The sequence below is a fragment of the Juglans regia genome, chromosome 12 (assembly GCF_001411555.2).
Source record: "Juglans regia cultivar Chandler chromosome 12, Walnut 2.0, whole genome shotgun sequence".
NCBI lineage: Eukaryota > Viridiplantae > Streptophyta > Magnoliopsida > Fagales > Juglandaceae > Juglans > Juglans regia.
This window is the reverse complement of record NC_049912.1, coordinates 10837257-10854712: the sequence shown is the minus strand read 5'-3', so window position 1 is coordinate 10854712 and position 17456 is coordinate 10837257. Positions and strand designations below refer to the sequence as shown.

General features: G+C 35.0%; 1 protein-coding gene across 1 annotated transcript in view; it reads right to left on the bottom strand.

The window, feature by feature from the left end:
- Nucleotides 1-15752, bottom strand: part of LOC109021230 (protein SCAI homolog) — a 57272-nt gene extending 41520 nt beyond the window's left edge. Inside the window, exons 1-3 of the mRNA XM_019003829.2 lie at nt 15313-15752; nt 13782-14169; nt 5560-5766 (exon numbers count right to left, since the gene is read on the bottom strand). Of these exons, the coding sequence (XP_018859374.1) occupies nt 5560-5766; nt 13782-14169; nt 15313-15461 (744 nt within the window). The 5' untranslated portion in view covers nt 15462-15752. The remainder of the gene's footprint in view (nt 1-5559; nt 5767-13781; nt 14170-15312) is intronic.
- Between the last annotated feature and the right edge of the window lie 1704 nt (nt 15753-17456).

Sequence of the window (17456 nt, the reverse complement as noted above, 5' to 3'; positions counted from 1 at the left end):
TTTTGGTGTCTCCTTCATTAAATACCAATCTGATTTCTATTGGACAATTAGTTGACAGAAATTGTAGAGTGTCATTCACTTCTTCTGGTTGTCTTGTACAGGATCAGGTGACCGGGAAGATGATCGCGAGGGGTCCTAAAGAGGGTCGGCTGTTTCCTTTATGTTTAGATTCCAAATCTGTTGAGTCAAAGTCTTTATCTTCGTTTTCTTGTAATGTTGGTATTTTGAGTGTGAAGGATTGGCATAGGCGGTTGGGCCATCCCAATTCTCACATACTTCATAAGTTGTCATCTTCTGGTTTAATAGGAAATAAAGATCTCTATTCTCTTGCTCAATTAAATTTTGATTGTGATACATGCAAGTTAGCTAAGAGTAAAGTTTTGCCTTTTCCTTCAAAAGGATCTCATGCCACTCGTGCCTTTGATGTTATTCATAGTGATGTGTGGGGTATTGCCCCGATAGAATCTCATGATCGTTATAAATATTTTGTGACGTTTATTGATGATTATACTCGTTTTACATGGATTTACTTTCTTCGCACTAAGAATGAAGTATTTTCGGTATTCAAGCGTTTCTTGGCTTATCTTGCTAATCAATTCTCTACCTCTATTAAGGTTCTTCGCTCTGATTCAGGAGGAGAATATATATCTACTGAGTTTCAAATATTTCTTCAAGATCAAGGAATTATTTCTCAACGTTCTTGTCCATATACTCCACAACAAAATGGAGTAGCTGAAAGAAAGAATCGTCATCTTCTTGATATGGTCCGGGCTCTCCTAATTGATTCGGGTGTGCCCTCTCGTTTTTGGTGTGAAACTTTGTCTACTGCTGTATATTTAATTAATAGATTACCTACTCCAGTATTAGACAATGTTTCTCCTTATTCTTTGCTATTTGGGCACTCTCCAGACTATTCTCAGTTGCACTCTTTTGGTTGTGTTTGTTTTGTGCATCTTCCATCTCACGAAAGACACAAACTTTCTGCTCAATCAGTCAAATGTGCTTTTTTAGGGTATAATTCTTTTCAGAAGGGTTTTGTTTGTTATGATCCTCAAGCTAAACGCATTAGAGTTTCTCGCAATGTGGTGTTCTTTGACAAACAACAATTTTTTCATACTCATATAGACCCTATTCCTCCTAGTTTCTGTGTGTTGCCAAATTTCTCAGATAAAGATACAACTTCTACACTAGCTTCCGCTCGGTTTAAACCTGGTTGTGTTTACACCAGGCGCAAACCATCTCATCCAGAAGATCTGACCGCTCTTTCTGCCCCTCCTGAGCATCCGCCCGTGCCTCCTGATCAATCACTTGACACATCTTATGATCCACCACCACGCCGGCATACTTCTAGAGTCTCCAAACCCCCGGATCGGTATGGTTTTTCATCTCATTCTTCTATGTCAGCTACACTTTCTTCTATTGCTATTCCCTCCTCTTATAAGCAGGCTATGGAACATGAGTGTTGGAGGGATGCCATGCAAGTAGAAATGGATGCACTAGCGGTCAATGACACTTGGGATATTGTGTCTTGCCCTTCTTCTGTGACACCTATTGGTAGTAAGTGGGTGTATTCTGTGAAGCTTAGATCAGATGGGTCCCTTGAGAGATATAAAGCTCGTTTGGTAGCTTTGGGAAATAGACAAGAATATGGGATTGATTATGACGAGACGTTTGCTCCTGTTGCTAAGATGACGACTGTTCGTCTCCTTCTTGCTATTTCCGCTTCTCAGTCTTGGAAATTGCATCAGATGGATGTGAAGAATGCTTTTCTTCATGGTGATTTAAAAGAAACAATTTACATGAAACTTCCTTCTGGTATGCCCCTTTCCTCAGCTAATGATGTTTGTAAGCTGAAAAGGTCATTGTATGGTCTAAAACAAGCTCCCAGAGCTTGGTTTGAGAAGTTTCGCAATACCTTACTTGAGTTTCAATTCACTCAGAGTGCGTATGATGCTTCTTTGTTCCTTCATAAGAGTGATTTTGGCTTTGTTTTTCTGTTGGTCTATGTGGATGATATCATTATTACTGGATCCGATATTGAATTTATTCAAAAGGTTCAGATGCATCTTCATAGGGTCTTTCATATGAAAGATTTGGGACTATTGACTTATTTCTTGGGGCTGGAAGTTCACAATCAGCCACATGGGTTATTTATTAATCAACATAAATACACCCAGGACCTTGTTCAGTTGGCTGGGTTGGGGGAGACTACTTCAGTTGATACTCCTATGGAAGTCAATGTGAAGTATCGGAAGGATGAGGGTGATTTACTTTCTGATTCTACATTATATAGAAAGCTTGTTGGAAGTCTAATCTATCTCACTATCACACGTCCGGATATCTCATATGCGGTCCATATTGTCAGTAAATTTATGGACACTCCTAGGCACTTGCATTTAGTGGCTGTTCGTCGTATTATTAGATACTTGATTGGGACCCCTAATCGTGGGTTATTTTTTCCTGCTGGCACTTCTCTACAACTTATGGCTTATAGTGATGCCGATTGGGCTGGTTGCCCAGATTCTAGGCGTTCTACAACTGGGTGGTGTATTTTTCTTGGAGATTCACTCATCTCCTGGAAATGCAAAAAGCAAGAGTGTGTTTCTAAATCCTCTACTGAAGCTGAATATAGAGCTATGTCAGCAGCATGCTCTGAGGTGATGTGGTTGCGGGGCATTCTTCAAGAGATTGGTTTTTCACAAGATCGGCCAACTCCTCTTCATGGTGACAACACTAGTGCCATTCAAATTGCTGCCAATCCAGTATTTCATGAGCGTACCAAACATATTGAAGTCGATTGTCACTATATTCGTCAAGCCTATGAGGCTATGTCGATTATTCTTCCTCATATCTCTACGGATCTTCAAGTAGCTGATATATTCACGAAAGCGATGACAAGACAGCGGCATCAATTCCTAGTTAGCAAATTGATGCTAGTAGATACACCAGCATCAATTTGAGGGGGGATATTAGTGGATTATATTTATTTGAATTAATTCCTATGTTATCTATGTATTTTCTGGTATAGATATATTTGGACAGCTGTATAGGATTTATATGATTTGTAATTTGAATATTTAGATTATGTAGATAAGTATGGGAAACAAATCTTATCCAATATTTGAATCCCTATAGGATAGGAAGTCAGTTTTCGAATGGCTAATTGGATGTAATCTATTTTGACTATTTAATGAATGAGAGGGGAGAGGATGAATTATTCAGTCAAAGAGAAATCTGTTACCATGGCCCAAACAACCCTCCAAAGTACCACAGCACATTGTTCTCCAGTTCCTACGGAAATGAGGGATGAACCCTACTCCTGCCTAACAACTTTCTCTTAACAGAGAGAATCCATTCATTTCAGGGGGCAGATCCCCCCGAGCCCCCTCCTAACCAACTTTACTGTTACACAATAAACGAAGCAGCAAATCAGAGAGAAAGCAGCGAAGCATTTGCAGAGTGAATGGCAGGCAAAAGACTGAGTGAAACAAAGGCTTACGGGTAAACCGGAAGTCGATACCATTGAAAAGCCCAAAATTCTAAAATCGACCATTGTCACCACAAGTCACTAACAAGAATCCCCATACACATGACTAATGCCACAAGCCATCCTTCTACCATAAAAATATCAAATCTCCCCATACCCTATTGTAAATCCCCATATCACCCCCACCTAAATGGCGGTACCTAACCGAACCCACACTATCCAACAGCCAAGAGAAGCCACCCATACTTCTTGGACCCACACCCAAAGCTGCTTCAACTTGCTGTAGCCTGCAACAGCCACTATCTGGAATTTCAAAACATTCATATCCAACCATGGAAAACCCATTTAATTCCTAGCCACCAACCATTCGTCCATCATTGACTGCTATAAAAGCCTCACAACATCCAAGCAAAGACGGAACCAAGATTTCTTATCATGGAAAGTTTTTTTTATCAGGGGACCAAGCCTCCTTAATTGTTGCTACCCCTTTAAGATTTCAAATGATTGAGAGTTACTAAAAAAAAAAATTAAGCTGATTTGGACATAATAGAGATGAGAACAAAATTCTCAAAACTTCTCATAATTTAATTCCCAAAAATAACTCAAACACAAAACACTTTCCAATTTCAAATCTTCAACTTTTTCATCTAATCATTATCTAATAATTATCCAAATACAAAAACTAATAAAATTTTTAGAAACTTCAAAGCAAAACACAAAAACCAATACAACTTTTACAAACTTCAAAACAAAAATTATATTCAAAGATTATATTCAAACAATTTTTTTAACATTATAATAATTTTATTCAACATTTTTCTCTCTCCTTTCCCAAAACCCAATAAAATATCTTAACTCAAACCATTTCACTACTATTCATAGAATTTTGAGATCCTCTAAATGGCCAAACAAGCCTATACTTTTCAATTAGTCAAATGAGTAGTGGGTATAATAGCAAATGGGTTCATTGAAGTCAAGCGTGGGACTGATTAGCCGAAACTCTCATCATAGTTTGGCAACCTATTAGGACCAGAGAACCCGCATTAGGAAGACTGGGACTAAGAATGCTACGGTACAGGAGGTCCATACTGATGATCCTCCACTTACTTCTTTAGAGTCAACAATACCACTTTATTTGCCTACGGAGAGAGCATATCAGGCCAATATAACTATTAAGCTAAAAATTTTAAAACATGGGGTAAATAGCCCCGTAGTTGTGTCTCTGCATTCGCGGCCACGCAGGAATCAAACATCACCCGTTTAACATCAGTAACAACTCCAGAAATCTCACACCCATCAAAGTTAACAACCTGAATTGGTCTACCTTGGCAACCGAGAACACCACTGGCCCTTACCTCATACTTTGGTGGGCATCATTGCATCCATATACGTGGTTCAATACTAACAAGAGTGTAGTTTTATAAGTTACATCAATCAAATCAGCTTTTCTCGTTCTGCATCAACCCAAATTCCATCTTTAATTTTAAGGATTGGGCTATCCTTGTCAACTGAAAACAACATTGTCCCACCCACACAAAAAGCCAATGTGCAAACATATAGCTAAACCCAAAAGCTAGCAAAAGCCATCACCTATGTAATCATTTCATAGAAAACGCAACACAGTGAATCAAGTAATGCAGATAAAGAAGATCTTAAAAGATTGGGATCACAATGACGAATCATGTTAGATCCACATCTTTGCAAGGACAAATGGACCTTCCATTTGTGGATCCCACTATAATGAAGCAAAGGCCTGCTCTAAAGTCCTAGTCCATGGTAGCCTATATGCTAACAAAGCATTAGTATTTGACTATTGCAAATGCCATCATCCACGGGAAAATTGGAAATGTATGTGGGTATGGGTAAAATAAAGAAGTTGGCAGTTAGTAAATTAGATTGAAGTGGGATGAATTGTTGGATTGGAACAGTTGGTTACCCACCTGGGTGTCATTACAAAAATTAAAGAACCAAGCAAGTAAGCTAAAGAATAGGGGATGTAAACAGAATTAACTAATTAATATACATGATTTCTTTAGTGGAGAAAACCAAAAGAAAAACCTCAAAAGGAATACCTCATTAGTATGGTAGCTGCTCAATATCGCATCTCGTAATCTTAAGTTTCTCCTTGCAATAGATGGTAGAAGATGCGGTATTGAATCAGGATGAGGGTCCACAAAAAGACTATATCTCAAGGGCCTGATGTTCATGAAAGCTGTGTCAGCTTTCAAAAATCTAACTATTTCTTGAACCACCAGCCTCCATTCTTTAAAGTCGGTTTCCTGGAAACAACATGATGTAAATACAGTCAAATCTATCTGTTAACAAACAAATGTCGAATATATGTTAGTCGCCAATTGTGGAAATTTAAAACATATTAGGCTGTGTTGCCATACTACAATGAAAGTGACTGGTTTTTGGCTTCCCTTGTATTCTAATAGCATTTGAAGACATAAATCCATCATCTACATTTGGATCAACTGAAATTCAAAAACAAATCCAATGGTTTAGGATCTGTTGCAGTATCATAAATGATGTTTGTGTTGTCATTCACGAATATTTTTTTTTTATATGTAAGAAGTAATTTTATTAGAAACAAATGTATAGACGAAGCCCATGTACACAGAAAGTATACAACAGAAAACACCTAAATACCTTCTAGGAAACAGAAAGCAACACCATAAAATCAAGAACAGAAGCTCCATTAATCACTAAAGCAGAAAACCAAAACAACAAAGAGTGCACAAAGAAATTTCAAAGTTGCTCCAAAGTACACTCCTTATCATTAAAACACCGTTCATTCCTTTCCATCCAAATGCACCACATAAGACACAAAGGAACCATCTTCCAATTCCCATCCACTTGAGAACAACCATGGAGCCCATTCCAACACACAAAAAGATCAACCACTCTCAAAGGTATCACGCAAGCCAAGCCTGATTCTACAAAAAATGCCATCTTACCAAGCCCTTGCACCTCACAATGCAGAAGTAGATGATCCACTATTTCCAATTCTTGTTACCCATGAAACACCAATCCATAACTATAATACCCTGCTTCCTTCAATTAACTATTGTCAAAAATTTTTCTAAATTAACTATTGTCAAAATTTTCCCAAGAGAGGTAGCTAAATGAAAAAAGCAATTGAAGGCACGTGGGACCTCCAAATACACTTCCAATGACACTAATTTGTTGACCACTCAGTCGTGATCATCTAAGAAAAGAGTTTGAATTTAAAAACATGATATAGCAGTTCATTCAATGTATGATTAGCAGTGACTGAGACTACATAGGAGACTTCAATCAGTGATGATTTTAAATTGAAATAAATTTATAATGGTTGATCTTTAAATTCTAAAATGAATCTAACTCGTTCAATAATAAATGGGATTTAACCTAGTTATTGAGCCTAATTAAAACTCCAAATCAACAACAATAATTTATCACTTGTGGGCCTATCCAATATGGCTCATTAAATATAATTTAGACTCAATAAAAATTCTGAATATTCTAACCTTAGAATTATTGGGCCAGGTCATTACAAACTCCCCTCCTTATAAAAATTCCATCCTCGAAATTCGCTCGACCTCAAATAACTTACATACTCATCCACCACATGCTTTTCATGTCTCTATTTTAAATCCTCGGTCCTTTAATTGAACCTAATATTCAAAAATTGCAATCGTCCCATATTTTGGTTCGATGTTTTACTAATCCTTTAGGCGCCACGCAACGTGTCAACCATCACACATTCCAAATTCATTCAAGCCTAAACAAATATCAACATTTACAATGGAATTGATTTAAAAGCCTAATAATAAATTCCCCCAACAATTATCTTAACTCCACATACAATAGTAACTAATGATTTCAATAGAAATATAACTCTCCACATGAAATAATAATAATAATAAAATTCTCCACCTAAAATAATAACCTCAATAAATCATGACCTAAGATTCTCCAAAGTTCGGGTCTTAAATCTTACACTCATACTTGGTGATAGAATCACGATACCTATAGAACATAAGAGTACCACCAATCATCATGAAATACCATACAAAAATCTATGTCATAACTTCAAAACCCACTGAATTCATCCCTAAGTTCTTCAAATAAAACTCTACAAAATATAAGACTATTTCCTCATGAACAAGATGAATCATCAATCTTATAACCAAAGGTTTCTAACCTCATATTTAGAAACTTCCTTACCTTATGCGCTAAAACCTTTTCACGTAGTAGCTATATTTTGACATGCATATATCTAAAATTTATCGTTCTTAATTTTCATTAACGCGATAAATAGTCAAAGTTAAAAATACTTACTGCAGAGCAGAACATGCCTTGAGGAGACCATGGCCTAGACTTTTGTTTTCACTTTCTGTTTTCAAAATTCCTTTTTACTTGTAAAGGCTTTTTTTTTTTTTTTTTTAAAAAGTCTACAAAATCTTCAAACTTGAGCTCTAATACCAGTTGTAACACCCCCTCCCCACAGTAAAGACAAATGTTATTTTTAAAAAAAAAAAAAAAAAATCACAGGAGCCGGAGTGCTACTACTGAACCTGACTTAAAAATATATTTGTTTTTTTTTAAAAGGAATCACTAAGTATAAAGATTCCTTATAATAAATAAAATCATTTTGTATTAAAATACTGATCATAAAAAAGAGTGCGCGGAAGCATTTATTAAAATTTCTCAAAATCCGTGCCATGAAAATCATAACTTAAAATCTTTGTACAAGATCTAGGCCACTGTCATGCCTCCCTAGACCAAATCCCATCCTGCAGCTCTAATTTCATAAATATTCTAACCTAGAGTGGTTTAAAAACATAAAACAACTAAAATGAGGCGATGACTCAGTAAGAAACCCATCATAACGTAAACATACTTAACATAAGGTTTTCATAAAATATTTCATGTAGAGAACTTAAAATCACGATTGTTCATACGTATGCCAAGACATTCATGACTTATCTTGGCTTATCTAACTCATCTTACTTATCATACTGGCCCACACACTTAACCATGTGTGAAACGTTGTGCACCGACCCCACATTTCGCTGCCGTACTGAGAGCCGCTAATAGTATTCTAGCATTCTATGGTAGACCACGCTTAGCTCTGTGACTTGCACATCCACCCATAAATTGCATTTTTATCATGCATCTAAATGGTCATCGTATCAAATTGTTCTGATTTTACACTAAATCTTATGAAAGTTTACGTGTCTTATGCAACGTGAGATGCATGAAATACATAATACATACATAACTAGAATATGCAAAATAAAACATGATGAATGATGTACTTGCAAATATCATGACATGTGCGGTACATAAACACCAGCTTTCAAAGAACTGGTTTTAATAATAATATATATAACTAGCTAACGTATGCTAATCCTGTTGCTATCCATTATTGGTGGGGTGAACGTGAGACAAGCACAGTTCTGGACTAGGTATCTTGGGTTCGACCGCTGTACTTATGAAGGTTTATGGTTTTTTCCAAATAACACATATGGAATGGAGATATTTATAGAGAGATTTGGAGAGGGTGCCGACGAGTTTAAGTTGGACTCAGTTAATACATGTAGTGACACTAATCTATTGAACACTCACGCCTCGTTTGTTTTCGGAGATGAGATGAGATGAGATTAAAGTTAAAAAGTTGAATAAATATTATTAGAGTATATTTTTTAATATTATTTTTGTTTTGGGATTTGAAAAAGTTGAATTGTTTATTTTATTTTGTATTGGAAGTTGGGAAAGTTGTAATGATTAGATGAGATGAGATGAGATGTCTTCCCAAAACAAACTAGTTCTCAGTATTGATCATCTAAGAAGAGAGTATGAATTTAAAAACATGATCTAGCAGCTCATTCAATGTAGGATTGGCAGTGAGTGACTAGGTTGAAGACTTCAATCAATGATAATTTTAAATTGAAATAAATTTCTAATAGTCTATTTTTAAATTCTAAAATGAGTCTAACTTGTTCAATAATAAATAAGTGTAACACCCCATTCCCGTAGGTTAGAAGTGTCATGTGTTTTTCATAAAATAAACCCGACAAAAGATCTCATATTTAATAACATGAAATAACATTTATTTCATAAAAGATTTGTCTAATAAAATGTCTTTCAAAAATATTAAATGAATAAACTGAATCAAATTTATGTCATGAAAGCAATTTTATTCTAGAAGGTTTGAAACTAAATCAACTGCTCCTTCTAATCCTGATCTACCTGCTCTATTCATCATCCTCACCTGAGTGGTTAAAAACATGAAATCTATCACAACGTAAACATAATAAACATAAGATTTTCATAAAAAGTTTTCATGCTGAGAGCTTAAAATCATGACTGTTCATACTGATGTTCATGCTATGCATGACTTGATTTATCTGAATTAACTGATTAATCTGACATAACTGACTTAACCGATTAATATGACTGGTCAACACATTTAACCATGTGTGCGAGATTATGTACCAGCCCCACATCCTGTGGCCGCCAGGGAAGTCGCTGATAGTATTCTGGCATACTATAGTGGACCACGCTTGAGTCTGTGGCTTACACATCCACCCTGAAACTAAACTGCATTGGTACCATTCATCTAAATGATCATCTGATTAACTGATCTGATCTTATCTTGCACTTGAATTTAAGATATGTAACGTCCCAATGGAAGGCCCAAACCACATGGCCTATAATCCAAAAAAACTAGTCAATTATGCAATTAGAGCCTCATTGGAATCTTATAAAGTGTAAGAACTTCTCCTTCCCAAGCAATTGTGGGATCTCATACACCGCCTACTCTTATCCTTATCATATGGGAGTATCACAATCTACCCCCCTTAAATTTTCGATGTCCTCGTCAGGCCTATTCGTTGTAGGTGGCACAGCTCAAGTCCTATATTTCTAGTTGGGATAGGCTCTGATACCATTTGTAATGCCCCAATGAAAGACTCAAACTACATGGCCTATACTTCAAAAAGACTAGTCAATGATACAATTGGATTCCCAACGGAACCTTATAAAGTGTAAGAATTTCTCCTTCCCAAGCAATATAATGTGGGATCCCATACACCACCTACCATTATCCTTATCATAGGAGTATCACAAAATACCTTACGTGTCTTATACACATGAGATGCATGACATATTACATATATAATTATAATTTCTGAATTTGAACATGATGCGAAATGACATAATCGTATCCTATATTGGATGACATATTTGTATATGAAATTAGTGGTGCATAAATAATGGTTGTCAATGAACTGGCTTGAATAATACTTATATATAAGTTGAACTGTGATGATCCTAATTTGTGATCAAATTACTTATCTCGCTTCACTTCTTCTTGAATCTCACTTCGTAGCTCGTCACCTACACGTAGTATTAACTATCACTAAATTTGTCTAAGAATAACATGTACTAATATCCTACTTAATTAAATTCATAATCTAGATGATAGTCAAATAAATATTTTGTTTAGCACCATAAAATCAATGAATTCTTATATCTTAAATTATTTAATTACTAATAACATATTTTAATTTAGTAGGAAATCATATTGTACTTAAATGTATTAGATATTAATGAAAAGTGGTTTCATAACTCATTATATAATAAAGCCATTTAGTATTTACTATTGAAATCTAGTAAAAATTTAATATTTAATAATATAAATAATTTCTAATATTTTCTATAAAATATAGATTAATGGGTTAACAAACTTATTTAATTAAACTAAGCCTAATTTAAAATATGAAGTCCAGTCCAATTTATAAACAGCTTGTTAATCTTAGTAACAAATAAGTCTTAAGCCCGTAGATAAGAGCCCACGTAAAAATAGTCAGTCCAAAAACAATTCAATCATTTCTTAAACACTAAGAGGTGTATATGTAAAACTCTCAAAATAAACATTCATTATATACTATAGGAGAGCTACAAGTCAAAACGGTCCTTTACGGAAGTACTTTACCAACTAGACTTTACGGAAGTAAGAATAAAAGAACCTACTAGATTTTACCAACTAGAAAGTAAAAGAAGTAAGAAAAAGTGATAGAGTTGTGTGGGAGTTTCAGAACTCACCGAAAGAGACGGAAACGCATGATCGCGTGATGGTGGACCTGGCGTGACGAAAAGAAATCGGTAGAAATTTTTGTGTGAGGTGATGGGTCCTGAGAGATTTTTTTGTTATTAGTAGTGGAGAGAGAGATCGGGCATGGCTTACCCACAGAACAATGAAGTGCAGTGGCAATGGCTAGCGGGTGAAGCACTGAGGGAGGCCTCTGTTGAGGAGAGTAAAACAGGGTTGAGACGTGGGGGAAGGTTTGTTGAGTGAGTTTTCCTTCTTTGTGTTGTGTTTAGTAAGAGGTTTCGTGGGATAGAGAAGGAAAGAGAGTTTATGATAGGATTTTTGGTTTCCCACTAGGATTTGGACTTATCAATTAAGGGATAAGGATGAGGCTTACGAGATAGGAAGAAATAAGGCTTAATATTCAAAACCAAACTCTAGTGGCTATTGCAAAATCTAAGGGTCATACAAATACCAATAGTAATAATAACAATATGATAATAATCCTATTAAAATTAACAATGTAAAATCTGATAAAGTTATAATAATAATATTAATAACAATAGAATATTTATAGTTATATGAAAAATACATAAAACTTATCTTATGGCCTAATCTTAGGATCGGGTTATTACAATAGGATTTAACCTAGTTATTAAGCCTAATTAAAACTCCTAATTAACCTCAAAAATTTATTGTTCGTGGGCTTATCCAATATGGTCCATTAAATATAATTTAGACCCAATAAAAGTTATCAATATTCTAACTTTAGAATTATTGGGCCGAGTCGTTACTGGCTTAAAGATAATTTGCTCCATCACCTTACTCGTATGATTAGCAAAAGAACCTTTGATACTATCTTGTAGATACCACTCACAAGACTAATAGGACAAAAATCTTTTTAACTTCGAAGTCCCAGGTTTCTTGACAATGAGAGCAATGAAAGTAGCATTGAGTGATTTTTCAAACTTTTTAAAGGAGAAAAACTCCCGAAAAATCCGCATCATATCTTCTTTCACAATCTCCCAACAAACATGAAAAAAGAACATTGAATACCCATCCAGACTAAGAGCTTTGTCTTTGACCATCACACTAACCACCTGAAAAACCTCATCTTCATCAACCAGCCTCTCCAACCAACTCACACTAAGAGGATCAAGAGAATAAAAAACTCAATTTTACACCTCCAAGAAGTTGATTCAGTGAGAAGACCTTCATAATGATGAACAATAAGATCATGAATATCAAGTGGAGATGAAATCACACAACCATTGGAGTGGAGCATCTCAATAGCTTTGTTCCTCCGGTGTGAGTTGGCCGTTATATGAAAAACTTTAGTACATTTATCCCCCACTTTCAACCAAAGTGCCCTTGATTTTTGCCACCAAGAGATTCCCTCCATCAATAACACCCTCTCAAGTTCAGCCACCACTGATTTTTTCTTCAAAAGGACCTCCTCAAGAGGAACCTCATGCAGCTCCTCAAACTCGAAATCCTGTAACTCCTCCTCCATAAGAGAACTTTTTTTATCATTAATATTCCCAAAAACTTCCACATTCCACTTCTTTAAGTCGCACTTCAATGCTCTAAGCGTAAAGCAAGAATGTAACTCGAAGAACCCATGAACTAATAAGAAGACCACTAGCTCCTAACCTTATCGACAAAACCATCAACTCCTAACCACATGTTTTCAAACTTAAAATACCTCCAACCCCCACAAATACAACCACTGTCCAGCAAAATAGGGAAATGGTCCAAACACACACAAGGCAATCACTTTTGACACAACTCCGGATAATGTACTTCTCATTCATGAATATTCTTGATTAAGCCCTCACTTCCTAGAATAATCTCATTCTCCAAGTCGTATTTGTGCAAATGAAGTTTAGAAACCAAAAACATAACAAAGAGCTTTAAGAATTCCAATTTCCATGGGAGAACCAAACGTAAAAATAACAATGTTAGCATTTCCCAAGGTTTAGCAACATTTGTAAAGATAACTCTCTCATTGTTAAATGTTCAAATTTCCAACGCTAAGGATAGAATCATAAGAAAAATAGTCTGCATGAAACAAAACGAACACTTAAATTTCATGAGTTGTCAATGCAAATCACGAAAAGAGTAATCAACAAAATAATAAAGCTAAAAACCACAAAAGGCATGGAAGTTGACAAAGATGGCATGCAAAAGGAAGTGAACAAGTTAAAAGACCTGGAATGTCCTCTTGCACTCATCAACCAACAATTTCAGCTGGTTAACCAGCTGGTGAACCATTTCTCGCCGGTTCAAGACTAAACACACCACAAGAAATCTAGCAAGAAACCTTAATTGCTTGTTCGCAAGATTAACATCCTGGAACAATCCCTCCTTGAAGTACTCCCGAGTCAATATTGCCTCATAGAATATATATGACTCTGACAAGTAACTCGCGTCACTTGTCCGCATATACTGCCCAAAATAAAGTTGTGCAATCCGAGATGCAATCTCACCAATCTCCCATCTCTTGAGCCCTGCCTCCACTAGCTTCTGCCGATTCTCTTGTTGAAATTTCCACAACTGCGTGTAGACCTTAAATACCTTATAGAAGTACACATCGTACCTAACACAGAGCCAGAGACACATGACAAGTACTTCGTCAATTAAGGGCGAAAAAAGGCACAAAATTTCAAAATGTTGAATGTTACTTAGGAATAAATTAATATTTATTAGAGAAGGACTTATTCCAAGTCACAACATACGAGCCAGTTAAAATATCTTTTTTTATTTTAATTCCAGGACACAAGACAGGATCAATTTATATTTTATATATAAATATATATATAATTTATATAATTTCTAATTTATCAAATCATGGATCTAGTTGCAGCTTAGTAGATTGTTCACACACTGTATGTTGACCTCTTGAACAGTCTTTCTGCACACTTTTGGATGGTAAAAACAATTGGCTTATACAAAATTAGAGTGTACGGCTTTGTAAATTTTGCAAATTAAAACTTTATCTTGTGTGGCTAGGATCAACAAAGAAGCCTCCCACTCGACTAGGCCTAATGCAACATTAAAGCAGTGGTCTTCAAAAACATACCGCTACGATTTGATTCTAAGGCCTAGTTTGGTTATACAGATAAAATGAGATGAGATGAGAAATCTGTGAAAAATAGTAAAATAGTTTGAATTAAGATGTTTTATAAGATTTTAAAAAATGAGAGAGAAAAAGTTAAATAAAAATACTATAAAGTTAAAATATTGTTATAATATTATTTTATTTTAGAATTTGAAAAAATTGAATTGTTTTTGTGTTTTGATTGGAAGTTTAGAAAAGTTGTAATGATTAGAGATTAAATGAAAATTTTGAAAATTTGAAATTGAAAAATGTTTATATGTGAATGGTGTTTAAACGTTGAGATGAGATGGGTTCAGACCATATGTGAAACCAAACGAGGTCTAAGTTCATATTAGTTTGTGAAGACTACAGATATAGCAGATTACTGCAATGAGTTGTTTCTAGATATTGAAAGATTGACTTGCGTATCGTTTTCCGTCCGAATATTCAAATTAAGCAAGATGTGAAAAAACAAGAACAAAAAAGGGCGTAATAATTTCCAAATTGAGGTACTGTTACCTATCTCCGGTAGAAGAAATCAGCGTCGCGAATAACAGTTGCATTCATATTATTTGATCGAATTGAAATAAAAAGAGGTTTCTGTTTGACCCCTGAGAAAAAGAGAAGGTAAAGTAAAAGAACCTGTTGCGTTGGTAATGGGGCAAATCCCTGATCTTGGAGAACTTCTTGTCGGCCTTTTCCACCAGAGACCAGTATACTTCGGTCACCGGAATAACGTTGCTGTTGCTGTTGCTGTTACTGTTACTGTTCGAATTATTCGAATGCGACATTTTATGGAGCTCTGAAAATTCTTCCTCCTTTTTTTTCTTTTATAATGCTCGTCGCATCATGGGACCGCTTCGATCAATATCAATGTGATTTTGACCTCATAAAATAGCGAATAGGAGCAAGAGGAAGAAGACGAAGGTTAGCAGGATGATCTCCAGTCGATTCGAAAGGAGAAAACGAGTCGGATGCGGACGAACCGAACAATTTACCCGACTGGAGGATCCGTACGTACAGGGTTTACCGCGAGAAATATAACCTAGAGAAGTTCGAGGGTGTACTGTCTATAGTCGTTTGAATTGAAGACATTGGTAGCATTTTAGAGCCGCGGTCGATTATGCGTATCTTAAAAAAAATAAATGTTTTGATAATAGAATTTAAAAATACAATACATTGAATTATGTAAATGTTAACAAAAATGACTTTTCGCTACAATAAATTAGTGTTGTGGGTCATATTTAGATTTAAGTGTAGCTAGACCAAATAGAATAAAAAAATACTCTCTCTCCCGATTCTCCCTCTCCCTAACTCATTTCTCTCCTGCGAGTCTTTTCCTCCATTTCTCATTTCTTCCTTTATGAATTTCTTTCATTTCTCATCACCAATTAAATCATTGTCTTTCCTTTCGGTTTCTCTCTTGCAATATTTCATTTTTTTTTTCGATCTCTCCTTTTTTCGATCCCCTCCCGAGTGTTCCAAGTATATAATATACATTGCCAAACCTAGTGATTTAGATGGTTTCGTTAAATCCAACCTCATAAACTCATCCTTCCCCATATAAATCATGCTTGAATTCAAGGAAATCTTCAGGTACTTTCCCTTTTAGCTTTTCCCAATTTCCACTATCCTTGAGGTTTTCTTTTCTTTTTTGTTAATTGAGTTTGAGCTTGATTAAAAGATCCTAAGTTCTTTCAAATTTGGTTGCAATAGTGGATTCTAGGTTTTTCTTTTATTGGATTATGCTGGTGATTTGTGTATTTTTTTATTTTTTATTTTTCGAGTTTTGGGTTTATTTTGTCTTGAGGTAATGCAACCATTTTGTTTGGTTGGGTGAAAAAACAAAGGAAAGAGCGGAAAAATGCAATTTAGAGTTTCTTTGTTTTTAGAGTTATACGTTTTGTTTATTGGAATTGGCTTTTACAAGCCGAATGGTATTTTCTTGCATTTTTCTGAGGACTCAAACTGAGAGATAATTGATTGGCTTCATATGAAACTTGAATTTTCGTGTGTTTCGTTTATAGTTTATTGAGTTATTGCATTTAAGTAAGAGGTAGGAGGTTTGGGTAGAGAGGTGATAAGAGATATTCTGTAAAAAGTAATAATAAAATATTATTTAGTAATAAATAGTAATAAAAAGTAATTAAAAAATAATAATAAAATAATAAATAATAATAATAATAGATGATTCCACATAAATTAGCTCTTAATTTTGTTAAAGATAAGTTTGGAAGATGAGAAATTTATAAATAGTAGTATGATAGTTTATGTAACAGCCAATTAGAAATTCACTAGTGAAATTTCTATTGACTTTAGGAACCTTGTAAAAACTCCATGAATCGATCAATCGCACATGTTTTAGTCTGTCAACATAGTCAGTGTTATCAATCACTATGGTGCTAGAAATATGAGTTTAATTATTTGATGTAGTTAGATGTGTCAGGATGTGTTTTGGTCGATGCCATTAGACTCAGTTGATTATTTCAGATTTTATGGTGCAATAGAGTATTTAGAAACATAATTTCTAGCGAAACGTCTATTCGAAATTGTGAAATTATTTTTAGGGACACTTCGGGATTGAATTTCAGTAAACAATTTTCACTATAGGTTAATATAAATATTTAGAATTTTTCAGTACTAAGATTATTATGCATTTTTTTGGAGTAACCTCGATAAATGCATCCAATGCTATGTTTTTAAAATCACAGTGTGAAATGTCCAAATTAGGTTTGATAAGTTTTATTTGGAAACCTGGAAAGATCTTAATCACATATAGTAAATAG